Below are 12,974 nucleotides of genomic sequence, written 5' to 3' on the forward strand. Positions count from 1 at the left end.
TATTGAACTACTGTATACAAAACAAAACTAGCCAAAATAAAAATAAAGGCAGCAGTTTAAGTTTTTGAGATTTCCATTCATTTACACAATGAAAAAATGAACACTGAATAAAACCTGAATAAATATGGTAGATACATTTTGCTGACAATTTTGGGTCAAATGTGATTAATTTCAGTATAAGCATGGATATTGTTACAACTGGAACAAGGAGGAACAAAAAGCATTAAATCTCTTTTACTACATATTTACATTACATAAATATAGCCAATAGGAAATTACATCTTTTTTTACTTGCGGGCCATTTGTGGAGCTTTCTTGAGCAGTCCCCTTATGTACTGCCCATAACGATGGATATCTGAGATGCGCGTGCTGTCATGAATAACTTCTTTCTCTTGAAACTGTAATAATCAATAAAGACAAGCCAAAAATTAAAGCACAAAGAGGAAAAGAAAAAAAGGTTGTCACATATACTTAAAAACACACCCAAGTACTTTTTTCAAAGTGATTTAGAGTCCTACCCCTTTAATGAGGGACACTTTCCAGGCATTGGCACGTGTAAGCAGCTGATTCTCCCAGTCACGGATCTTCAGCAGGTGGTTATCGTGGCTGGTGGCCAATGCACTCATCACTGCTTTTGTGTCCTTAAACAGCAGCATATTGAAAAAAAAAGAGAAAAAAGATTTAACATATTTATTTTTCTTTTCGCACTGATTCAATGCAGTAAAATAAAATTGTTGTTAAACACTACAACAAACTACATAATTTGCAGGGATAAAATACTGAAAATGTTTGTCTGGAAAGGGAAAAAGGGGACCATTGCCACCTCATCTGGCTCATCCTTGTCCAGATTTCCCTGGGCCACTTTTTCCAGAGTTGCAACAGCCGTTTGTTGAACTTTGAGATGATAATCCTTCTCCAGATCTCGACATTGATCAAATGTATGACAGTGTCAAAGAGCTCACCTATGTGGGTCTGGGATTTCCAACTACTAAGTTGCCACGTTACCAAATCCTATGCAATTTTAATTAGCAGTAGAAAATAATTTGAAATTCTTTTTTTTTCAAAAATAAACAATTAAAATGTCTGTACTTGGCATTAGTATCAGGTTGACCTGATATGTATTATGCAATGTATACATTTCACTTAAAAATGTAAAGAAGCAATCCTAAAAATAATGAATTGCTCCTATGCTGACTGAGAAAAAAAGGATATATCTCCTTTGCAGTTTTACAGAAGTCGTCTACCATCTCTGAGATGCAGCTGTCCAACGTCGACAAGTTTTCCTGAAATGAACAGAAATTGTCAGTGAAATTAAGTATATGGAAAACGCACATTTGAAATACAAAGATTCTTACAATTACTTTGAACTTATTTAATTTATTTGCTGAGAGTGTGACCTCATGATATTTCCTTATTAATGTACATCCAATCTTGCATTTTCTTTCCAACATTATTTCCAAAAGGTGATGATAATCATGGCGATTTACTAAAACACTAAAAGGCTGTCTTTCAGAAGCAAAGATAGGTGTCGGATCAATCATTAGTAGTTACCACAGTCCAGAGAAACATTTACAAATACCACCTAAAACTAAACAGTGCAAAAACAGAATTCTTATGCAGTGACATCTTTGGGCTCAGAGGCGTCTTGAACGGACCATCACACAGTAAAGAGTATAAACGTGTTATCAGAAGGAATGTAAGATTCCAAAGTTGTTAAAGGTTTATTGTCCTAACTTCTTTTGGAATGTGTTGCAGGACAGAAAGGAAAAAAGAATTAAGATTATAAGGCAAATAATTAAACACCTGTGATTCCTGTTGTCTCCAATGAAATAAATGTTCATTTTTCATGCAGTTCCAACATTCTTGAATATTAAGTGTAAGTCGTTAAAATTCAATTATATTATCAGTTTTTCTTTCTTTTTTTTAATGACTGCTTTGTTGAATAGAGGATGTTTTAAAAAGTACACAGGATTAATACACACAGACGTAAGCACAAACACTTGCACACTCTTACATTCAGGTTGTCTGTCAGCTCAGAGTTGATCATCATGAGTTGATCAACCAGTGGTTGGATTTCACCAAAACGAGGTTCAATCTCAGCATGAATCAGGTCTTTGTCACTTACATGTAACTTCATCACCTTTAATATCACCTAGAGAGGTAATAACAAGAGAAATCAATAGTACCAATCACTATTATATTATTATAAGATATTTGTGTTTACTGGAAGTCTTATTGAAAATGCTTACCTCGTCATGTTGCTCGTCATACTTGTCCATCACCTCAGTTGCTTTTTCCCTGTAGTATTTGGTAGTGTCAGCCTGGCCACTGAAGTAATCATTCAGCTCTGCTTCCCTACGTTTGTGCTCAGCCAGCCCGCTGTCAAATAAGGACTTGAACAGCTTCATCATTTGGCCCTCAAATGTAATTGCAAAGTCAAGGAATTTAAAGAATAAATTGCTCAGTTTGCACTCTAGGTCAGAAATACAGCCACATGTACTAGAAATATTAGGGGGAAAAAGGGATATTCCTGAAGGTGAGAAGCCATTCCTGGAATGCAGCTTAATCTTGCTGCTTCTGGGTCATCTTCAAACATGCTCTTAAACATACAGGGGCCATTAAAAGACTCTACGAAGGCATCCTGCAAAAGAGAAGTAATTAAATGAGGCATAATGTGTGCATGCTTAATGAAGTGCATCAACAAACATCAGCTGGAACATACTTTGTGTAATTTTAGCTCAGCTTCCTTCCTCATCTGAGCTTCAGCATCTTGTTGTTTCTGCACTACTTCCTCGTCCAACATGTCAAGGGCGGACTTGTAGTTGGCACGTGCTTTTTCCTTCTGTATATGCACAGTCACGTATGGCACAGTTATCGTATGCAGGATCAATATAGCAAAATACAACTGACAAAAGTCATGCTTTTCAATAAACTGATGAAAAAAATGCTGTTTTAACAGGAGGTAAGAGTATAAAGTAATGCATATACACAAGATGCAAGCTTCAGTTTGTGTCAAAATACTCCATGATGTATACTTACCGTCTCCTTGTCAAAACGTATCTTGTCTAGGCCCCTCACGGTTGGAAGAAAGGCAGCAATAAACATTTCGTATTCACCCTCCTCAGAGATAGGATTTCCAGAAAAGTACACTTGGTACAACTCTTTAAATCTCCTGAGGTACATCACCTATGAAATGCATCAGATTTGGATGAAGTCGTTTGACAGTTCTGCAATATGCATTTTATTCGCAGTTAATCATGAAAGTCAAAGGATGCTTGCAATATAAATGCATCAATGCAAATATATTTTCTGCAATAAAGCATTCTTACATTGCTCATCTCACTGATGAGGTTGTTTCTAATTGCAAAATGAGTGAGGTTCTCAAGTGTATCCATGTTCTCAATGGCAGAGATTCTGTTGTTGGACAAATCCAGCACTTCAAGCTTCCGCAGCGACTCCAGACCCTCCATTTTTTTGATCCTGTTAAATGACAGATCTGAAACCCCAAAGAAAAAGACTGTCATTGCTCCACCGATATTTTCTGAGTGTCTTATAAGAACCGCGGTTGAATTGGTTTGATATTGGATATTGGATATTATGAATTCAACACCCATAAAACTTGTGATACATACCACTGATTTTGGTCAAACCACTTTGCATATATATGGGCTGATTTAAAAATCATATATATGGGCTGAGTTAAAAATCATATATATGGGCTGAGTTAAAAATCATATATATGGGCTGATTTAAAAATCATATATATTTGACTGATTTAATGTGGTTTAATGAATTCAACACCCATTTAACTTGTGATACATACCACTGATTTTGGTCATATTGCTTGTGATGTGTTCATGGTCATCTAGACTATATATCACAAGAGAGTAATTATTATAAAATCATATTATGGGCTGATTTAATGAGGTTTAATGAAAACAATCGGTGTTATGTATCACAAGTTTTATGGGTGTTGAATTCATAATATCCAATATCCAATATCAAACCAATTCAACCGCGGTTCTTATAAGATGTGATTTAATATTTTTGCCACTGCCTTCACAATAATGCCAGAAAAAAGAAAACCTGAACAAAATAAAAATGAAAGTTTAATCTTACGGAGCCATTTGAGATTAACCAGGCCGTCCAGGCCTTGAATCTTCTGGATGCGGTTGCCGTTCAGATTGAGGGTGACCAGATTTGTGAAATTCGTTAAGAGCTCAATTTTCACAATTCCTGTAAACAAATCACCTCTGATATGAGTAAAATTAATACAAATCAGTTCATTGTTAATTTCATATACTTTCTCACCTTTAAAGTCCAAGTCTAATTCGTCTACGTCATCCACATCTTGGAAGGAAATATCAGTGTAATTTTGTCTGAGAACCTGGAGCAGGAACTTCTCATCCATCAGAACCGGAGCTGAATCCATGCTGCTTTATTTATACTGTTAAAAGCAACAACATCAGGCACATTTCGGTAAACACAAAAAAAAAAAATCAACACTGTATATAGCTAAATGGGAACCCTAAAATGTACAATACACACTTTAACATCTTTAAAAATGGGTCTTTTATCAGAAATATCAAGCACATTTCCGTTAACGGTTCGGTTAACAGATAGTTCTGAAGGCGGAAAAACTGGAAAAAGAAACCCCTGGAGACGGCTCAGGTAAACATTTCCTAATGTCGTAACTTACCACTGACAAGAAGGTAGTGATCTTGTAGTTATTTTTGTCAATGTAAAGAACTTCAAAATAGGTGAAAACTTCAACCGCCGTCCGTCAGTTGGGTTATGATTGTCGACTGTTGCCTAGCAACGAGTTGACTCTGAGTTGCGTTCAAGGACAAAAATCTCCCATTGGAGAGGCTAACTCTCAAAGGACACGGCCGAGAACAAATGTTCCGTGAACTGTGGTCTCCACTCGTAAATCAATTAGGGGGAGAAAATATGGACTGACATGACTCAATAAATGAGTTGACCATTTGTCAAAAATGTTGCTATCTCATGTATTCACTGTATATAGATTCGCTGTATTTATTAACCATTGTCTGCGTCTATTTTTTGTCTGTGTTTGGATGGGTTTTTTTTTTTGTTTGTTTTATCAATGCATGTCGGGGCTCCTATTATAAAATAATAAAAATATATTTAAAAAAAAAAAAAGGACAAAAATCTGAGAACCAAAATGCAGTAGGCCTACAGTATCTCGAGCTATACTCACACTGGATGAGGGACCAGTGGGTCTTCTTGATCCTCCCACGCGTGTGGCGGCAGGATGGAGACGGCAGAGCTGCTGCAAACGGCCTCCACCAGGACATGATGAAATGAGATGGGAACCGCTGATCTGTTTTTTATCCATTATCGTTTTATCTTTTTATTATCGTTTTACTGTATCCATTATCCATCAGTTTGTTGTTGTGGTGCATTTTTTCGTCCAGCAGATGGCGACATTTCCCCGAATCGGGCGCGTCTCCCCCGCTGACCCTCGCACAGGGCTCTGGCCAGAGCAGCCGGCTGCGTCGTACACAAACTGTGTCCCATGCATGGATCTATTATATAACCCATAGACATATATAAAGGCTAGATGACTCGTCCGCGTTGCTGCGACGTCGTCACACGGCGGCCATCTTGCCACAGGAGAGCTCGCTCACTTTAACATTGTGTTTAATGGTGCCTGTACTGCAAAACAACCATAACTTGCTCAATTCACACGCTCCCACCGGCATGTCCTCTCATACCTGTGCCACACACACACACACACACACACACACACCGCCTTAACGGGACAGGGCTGGCCGGTAACAACTGTATGCGACGTCAGATTAGTTTAATTACACCACATGATTGTAACCTGCTCATCCTGCCATTACTGTCTTATCACTGATCAATATCTGACTGTGACATCACTGTGGTCTGCTCGTTTCCAGTCTAAACTGTATAATGGCAGCAAGAATGATTGTAAGTTGTGTTTTATTGGCATCATTCTCTCTATCCTTCATTCTTACGTGATTTAAAGGCACCCAGGTCTGAGCCATCGGGTCAAGCCGCCCCTGACTCTCCCAGAGCCTCTGGAAACCGGTCTCCTGCTCCGCAGAACTCCTCAGATTCTGAGGTAACCACCACACTCACAGCTGACTTTAACAGACAAAAACATTGTACTGTATTGCAGAAGATCTGCTGGACGAATAAATGCACTGCAACAAACGGAGAGGAGGGGAAACGTTCTAGATAAAACCATAAAGAATAATAAAATATCTTTTCAGATACGTGGACCCGGAGAACTAGACGACGTACCTGCCAAGAATTTGTCCTCTCTGGATAGTAAAGCTGCAAAAATATATATTTATAAATAAACCAGATCCTGCTTCCACTCAGTCATCCTGGTCATTTGGTTTTGTTGCCTTCTTGTTTTTGGCTAATTACTCCAGTTCTTCTTGTTATTTATAATTAAAGGTATTCCCTGAGGTTTTTTTTTTTGTTTTTTTTTCTCTCAATGGGATCTTATCTGTTCCAGTCATATAATTAACAATCATTTCAAGTGGATAATCAAACTATATATGTATAATTTAACAAGGAACGCGACAAAGCTTCAAAGTTGAAAGAGAAACAAGCCACATTTATTCATACAAAAAGAAAAACAATACACACATGAAAAGCAAATATATACATGTATATACAAAATAAAAACAAACTATATATAAATTTAAAAAAAACTATATACATTTATATACAAAACCTTATTGTTTTCGTCCTTTTATCTCCTCCTTCCAGTCCGCCACAGACTTGGCAGTAAGACGCCCCCAATGTGAGTGTGGCGTGTTGACGGACTGTGAAGGAGGATCGCGCAGGACGTCGCAGAGTGAAGCCAGGACGCCCAGCCTGTCCTCGGTGTGCGGCTCCTGCAGCCACAGGAACAGCTGGGGGACGGCCTGCCGGCCGAACGGCACCGGAGCCCGGGTCAGGTCACCCACAGCACCGGCCATCGGGGAGACGCGGTCAGGGACTTCAATTCAGCGTAAAAAAAACAGTCTCAGAGTCCAGTTCACAGTAAAAACTACCGTCTCGGAGTCCAGTCAGGGTAAAAACCTGCAAACGGCCTCCACCAGGCGGCTGCATCTGGCCCGTCTGCAGGAGTTGAGTCGGAGTAGGCAGCTGGAAGACAGTGGAGGTGAGACGCTGTTAAAATACGGCAGACGGCAAAAGGAGGACCAGATCTGTTTGAAGCGAAACTCACCGCTGGAGACTTTCCTTCCCAGGACAGGAAGTGTTCTTCCCCTTTGCTGCCTTGAACCCTTGGAGTGTCTGTCCTGGTGTCTGGACGGGTAGACGACTCTCTGCTCTGTCTACCCGTCTCTCTCCGAGCCCCTGGAGACTCCTGGATTCCACCAGGGCCCCGGCCAGTTTCAGGACATGCTGAAATCCTAGCTGGCCCTCAGGACCCTGGACCTCCTCCTGAGGAGGAAGTGAACAAGAAAAATACCGTTGTGAACAAATACAAATCGGAAGCAGCCACAAACAACACGATATTAAGAATGCTGTTTGCTTCTCAATCATGTAGATTTTCTGTTTTTAATTCTAAACAGGTACACCAAAGTTACTCAGATTCCTCATCATTTCATATGTTACAAGAAATCACAACACTGAATTTTCACAAATGGCAACTTTATTGTTAAAAAAATAAAACATAAGTTGTATATAAATAACATGTATGCACTATTGCTGGCTCAAGGAAGGACCGTGCATTTCTTCTGAAGGTGTCGTTGAACAGCTCCAGGTGCATTGCTTGGAAGATCTGAAATTATAAACAGAAGAAAAATGTATTGCGGTACTAATAGAGCCGTATTTTAATTAAACACCGTACAATGTTTTTGTCTGGCCTCAACATCACTTCTGTCACTTATTTAGGGCCTGAGCACTGACAGTGCGAAGGCCCTATTGTATCTGTAGGAATTTTTTTTATTTTTATTCTTTCTTTTATTCTATTTTTAATCCATTTCACTGACAGGGCCATGATTGTTATTAATTTAATTTCAATCAAGATATGCTGAAATAGCCCCAAATAAACATACTTTACATGTGTTATACATAATGGTTTTATATTAACTTGAGGTTAGGTATATTACTTATCATGGTTGTGACATTAATGGGATAGTGTTGCATAGAGATGTCTAAAGAGAAAGATAGATACACAATGATAAAAACGAAATCACATTATGGGCACTTTTTATTATTTCACTTTAGTTTATAATTCATCTTCATTGTGGCATCATATAACACTGTTTTTAGTCATTTTGTGCACTTTTCAGCTCATTATATTGTATTTTTCTACATATTTGGGAAGACAAGGTTGCATCCACATTGGATTACGTCAGGTTTGTTTACATCAGGGGCCGCTGTTATTGGTCCAGCGCGATCACGTGACGCAGCCGCAGCGCTCCTCGACACAGGCGCCGCTGGAAAGAGTCCCGCTATTAAAATAACGATTGTGAAAATACTTCCTAGAAATCCGAGTTCAACTTTTTATCCTATGCATGAGGCTCCTTTTAAGAAATGAGACTCTCTAGCGCCACCCTTCGCCACGATGGCCATCGGGGGTACTGCAGCCAACAGCGAAGCCGGCACGGGAGAACGTGCATGCAGCGTCATGTGACGTCACATCCGCAGGACAGCGCAGGAAATTCGGCCCCCGCATTGCAGCACCTTTTGCAGCACACAGCCTGTTCAAGGCAATGGAGAGATACACTAGAGGGCTCATTCTTTTTGGAACGCTTCATCTGACATTACTAGAAAACTTAAAACGTATACGAATTCTTTTCATAAATCCTGCCTCAAGCTCCTTTAACATAAAGTTATTTTTTTTAAAGTGAAAAGAATGTAGACCCCAGACGTGGGAGCGAGATGAAACGAAAAGGTGGGTGACCTGACGGCCTACTGTGGCGACGCTAGACGCCAAAAAGCGCGCCCACCCTTCATCTGATTGGTTCAGACAGAAAAAACTTTGTGCCTCAAGCCCCATAATACGGTTTGAGGTACATGCACGAAAATCGGTACACACCTGTATCATGTCACAACTTAAAGAAAAGTCTCTTGGCACCATGGCCAAAACCGAACAGGAAGTCGGCCATTTTGAACATTATGAATTAATCGCGTAATTTTGGCGCAATTTATACTAATCCTTCGGCAGTTAATACGGCCCGAACCGTAAAGTGCACCCAGGTGTGTTATACATCAAAATATGCGTCTCCATCCTGCGACGACACGCATTACTTTTCTCTTCAAAAGCGTTAACGTGGCAACGCTAGATGCCAAAAAGCGCGCCCCCCCTTCATCTGATTGGTCCATATTTGATAGTTCCCCAAAAGTCACCAAATTTTGCATGCAAGCCAGGCCTGGCGATAAATTTGATATTTCATGGTTTGCATTAATGGACGTGGCCTAACGGCTCAACAGCGCCCCCTAGAATACTTTTCTCTGCCATAACTTTTGAATGGTTTGACATAAAGACTCGTGGGTGGTGTCATCGAACTCGGTATTGAGTCATTGACCATAATTGGTGAAAATTAGCCCCGCCCCTTCTTCTGATTGGTTGTCCCTATTTTCTGCTATAACTTTTGAATCGTTTGACATAGAGAGTCGTGGGTGGTGTCATCGGACTCGGTATTGAGTCCTTGACCATAATTGGTGAAAATTAGCCCCGCCCCTTCTTCTGATTGGTTGTCCCTATTTTCTGCTATAACTTTTGAATCGTTTGACATAGAGAGTCGTGGGTGGTGTCATCGGACTCGGTATTGAGTCCTTGACCATAATTGGTGAAAATTAGCCCCGCCCCTTCTTCTGATTGGTTGTCCCTATTTTCTGCTATAACTTTTGAATGGTTTGACATAAAAACTCGGGGGTGTCGTCACGGTTAAACGGTTAAACGCATATAATCAGATATTCTACAGTTAGAGTTGAGGGACTGCTTACTACTTCTTGGCAAATGACAATCTGAAACTAGCGCATCCTCCTGTGCTTCCTGTAAGTCTATGTGTAACCAGAGCTTTCGCTGAAGCCTAAAGGTTTTATGTTTGACGTTAAATACAAAACTTTTTACTCTGAAAAAGGCTCTGGGATGAAGATTTTCTTTTCTTTGGAGAAAGATTGTGGATTCTTGTAACTGAGGGAACATTCTAGCTAAAATCTGCGATTAAACTCAGGTCAGACAGTCTCAGACGGTCCACCAACTCTAATATAAAACTATATTTGAGTTGGTGGACGCATCAAAAGGAAAAATGAGGAACGCTTCACGAATTTGCGTGTCATCCTTGCGCAGGGGCCATGCTAATCTTCTCTGTATCGTTCCAATTTTAGTATATGTGATACCGAAGTAACACAACAGAGAGGTGTCTGTGAACCGTATTTAGTTACCCCGGGTATCAGACCCTAGAGTCACATGGCTGCCTCACCGGAGGGCAGAAATGGGCTCTAATGGGATAAAAACAACTCAAAAACTAGTATTGCAACTTCACTGCACAGATATATACATTTAACAACTCATCCATTTCCCAATGTGACAAGATCTGGTTCTGATCTGTCACATTTAGCCTCAGCTTTCTCTTTAAAACATGCAGTGAGCTGAAGGGAGAGAGAGCAGGCTCTCAGTCGTGATTGGGTGGCTGCAGAGACAAAGACGGGCTGATATGGCGTCCCTCCCCCACAGTAACCCGAGACGGCGGGTACCAGTAAACCATGAATAAAACCTGCTCAGGGACTGAGAACTCCAGTACAACATAAACCAGAAGGCTAATCTGGATTCCTCCGGGCCTGGAGATACTCGTGTCCTGCTCGGATCACAAACCTGGCTGTTTGTTGCACTGCAGAACAGATCTGGATCGGACATGAAGACGCTCTCGGGTTTTTTGTTAGTTCTGCTTAGAGCCTCTGTATTTAAATTAAGTGCATGTGAGTGATAGCGTTACTGAAGAAATGTTTTTCTGCTTTGATAATCTTTTGTTTTAAACTGAAATAAAAAGGAAGTCGTTTTTGTTTTTTGTTGTTGATGTAATGTCACTTGCCTGCCACTTGATGTCGCTGTCTGACCGCCCTCCTGCAGCCTGCCGGCGGATCCCAGCGCCTGAAAGGGAGAGGAATCCAGTTAATAGGTTTTAAGCAAATGTAATGGGTACACTAATGCCGCGTTCCATTTGTCCTCGGAAGTGGGAATTTCCCAGTTCCCAGTCGGATTTTTCAACTGGAACGCCCCTCGAAGTGGGATTTCCCACTGGGAAAGTGGGAGAGTCTTCACCACCCCCGAGTTCACGTTCCAAGATGGCTGCCCCGGTTGTAAACAGTAGAAGAGAGCTCTGTAAAAATTCGTAGCACTTCTTTCTAGTTTTGGTCACACTAAATCAGTATTGTTCGGCATATATATGCTGCTATAGTGTACTTAAAACCTCATTTTGTACATTTCCGGTCTACATTTTATTTTACTGTCTATACTTTTTATTGTGTATACATTTCATTCTATTTTATTTTATCTCTTATATATTTGTTTTTATATTTGTAGGCTATTGTGTTGCACCAATCCCCATAACAAATTCCTCGTGTGAAAACTTGGCAATAAACCCCCTTTCTGATTCTGATTCTGATTCACATTTTTCATGTGGTATATGCGAACTACAAACTTGTTTTCCTACTTTGTAACTGGAACGCTGATAACTCGGCTGTGACGTCATTCCCAGGTCCGAGTTCCGAGGTAAATGGAACGCAGCATCAGGCCCGGACTGACCATCGGGAAAACCGGGACATTTCCCGGTGGCCCGCCACCTAGTGGCCTGCCTGCCTGCCTGCAAAAAAAAAAAAAAAAAAAAAAAAAATTAAAAAAAAAAAAAAAAAAAAAAAAAAATCCAGCGCAGGCCAGGCAATGGGCATCCAGGCGCAGCGTTTCTTAAAAAAAAAAAAAAAATCCAGCATAGGCCAGACATTCAGGTGCAGTGTTTCTAAAAAAAATCCAGCGCAGGCCAGGCATTCAGGGCAGGCAGCGTTTCTATGCGCTACAGAGACTCAGTGAGTGAGCACCGTAACATGATACTCTACCCAGGACTGCATGGCTCTCGCTCTCAGCTGGCCTGGTTGGGGCACACCCCCTACCTCTGCTGCAGTGCAGCGGATTGGTCAAAATGAGAGACAGTCAAGAGAGAAGAGGCGATCAGGCGAATGTAATTAAATATAACTGTTAATGTGACGTTATGGATCGGAAAAATAAGAGGAAAGGTGGCGCGGAACGGGAGAGGGACAAAAAAAAAAAAGGCACTCGAGGAGGAAGCCTCAAAATGTCTAAAATTAACAGAAATGTTCGGCAGGCCCTCCGCCCCCCCCAGTGGCCCGGGCCCCACTGCCAGCCAGTCGTCATCTTCTGAACAAGTCATACAAGTGCAATCAAAAAGTAAGTTTAAAGTAAAACACACACTGCTTTCTCCTTTCTGGCTGGTAACTGTCACACTGATTACTGGAGTGGTTTTGGAAATGGGAGCATGAGAGCCAGGCCAGATATAAAAATGAATTTGATATTATTGATAATGAATGTTGATAGAACACTTTTGTTAAATTGTTTTGTTGTTCCATGTACCCCCACTGTACCCTCAGCAACAACAACATTAGATTTTATTAAACTTAAATTTAAAAACAACATCAAACACAAGTGATACTGCTGTCTCCTAGTCAATATTGTGTTTGCCAGTGTGGTTGTGCTCAGTGCTGTATTTGGCTGGTTGCAGTCAGTTTTATATCCCTGCCTGCCTGTGTGTGTGTGTGTGTGTGTGTGTGTGTGTGTGTGTGTGTGTGTGTGTGTGTGTGTGTGTGTGTGTGTGTGTGTGTGTGTGTGTGTGTGTGTGTGTGTGTGTGTTTGATTGATTGATGAATTTTATTAACAGATTTGGAGAATTACAGTACATTTCAAGTACAACTCAATACAAAAATGTTAACTGTGGATAACA

At 40.6% G+C, this 12,974-nt stretch overlaps 1 protein-coding gene, 1 long non-coding RNA gene and 1 other non-coding gene across 3 annotated transcripts; all 3 read right to left on the bottom strand.

Moving 5' to 3' along the window:
- Positions 1-21: 21 nt before the first annotated feature.
- On the bottom strand, positions 22-994 carry LOC133452068 (uncharacterized). The gene is made up of 3 exons (XR_009783236.1): positions 824-994; positions 519-641; positions 22-398 (listed from the first exon to the last, which is right to left on the bottom strand). It is a non-coding gene; the product is annotated as an uncharacterized LOC133452068 (long non-coding RNA).
- Positions 995-1,139: 145 nt separating this feature from the next.
- LOC133452253 (dynein regulatory complex subunit 3-like) lies at positions 1,140-4,778 on the bottom strand. The gene is made up of 9 exons (XM_061731472.1): positions 4,700-4,778; positions 4,312-4,447; positions 4,120-4,236; positions 3,330-3,496; positions 3,040-3,186; positions 2,723-2,842; positions 2,250-2,417; positions 2,015-2,152; positions 1,140-1,283 (listed from the first exon to the last, which is right to left on the bottom strand). The coding sequence occupies exons 2-9, from the start codon at positions 4,430-4,432 to the stop codon at positions 1,140-1,142; spliced, it is 1,122 nt and encodes a 373-aa protein (XP_061587456.1). The 5' UTR covers positions 4,433-4,447; positions 4,700-4,778.
- Positions 4,779-10,267: 5,489 nt separating this feature from the next.
- On the bottom strand, positions 10,268-10,373 carry LOC133453194 (U6 spliceosomal RNA). The gene has a single exon (XR_009783317.1). It is a non-coding gene; the product is annotated as a U6 spliceosomal RNA (small nuclear RNA).
- Positions 10,374-12,974: the final 2,601 nt, after the last annotated feature.

This window comes from Cololabis saira, chromosome 10 (assembly GCF_033807715.1).
Source record: "Cololabis saira isolate AMF1-May2022 chromosome 10, fColSai1.1, whole genome shotgun sequence".
In the NCBI taxonomy this organism is placed as follows: Eukaryota; Metazoa; Chordata; class Actinopteri; order Beloniformes; family Belonidae; genus Cololabis; species Cololabis saira.

Bases quoted from the DNA above. Each gene is read 5' to 3' on its own strand.
- LOC133452253 (XM_061731472.1), bottom strand. From the start codon at position 4,432: ATGGATTCAGCTCCGGTTCTGATGGATGAGAAGTTCCTGCTCCAGGTT. The intron at 3,497-4,119 runs GTAAGATTAAAC...TTGGGGTTTCAG, and splicing joins GGTTAATCTCAAATGGCTCC to ATCTGTCATTTAACAGGATC. The intron at 2,418-2,722 runs GTATGTTCCAGC...ATTACATTTGAG, and splicing joins CTGAGCTAAAATTACACAAA to GGCCAAATGATGAAGCTGTT.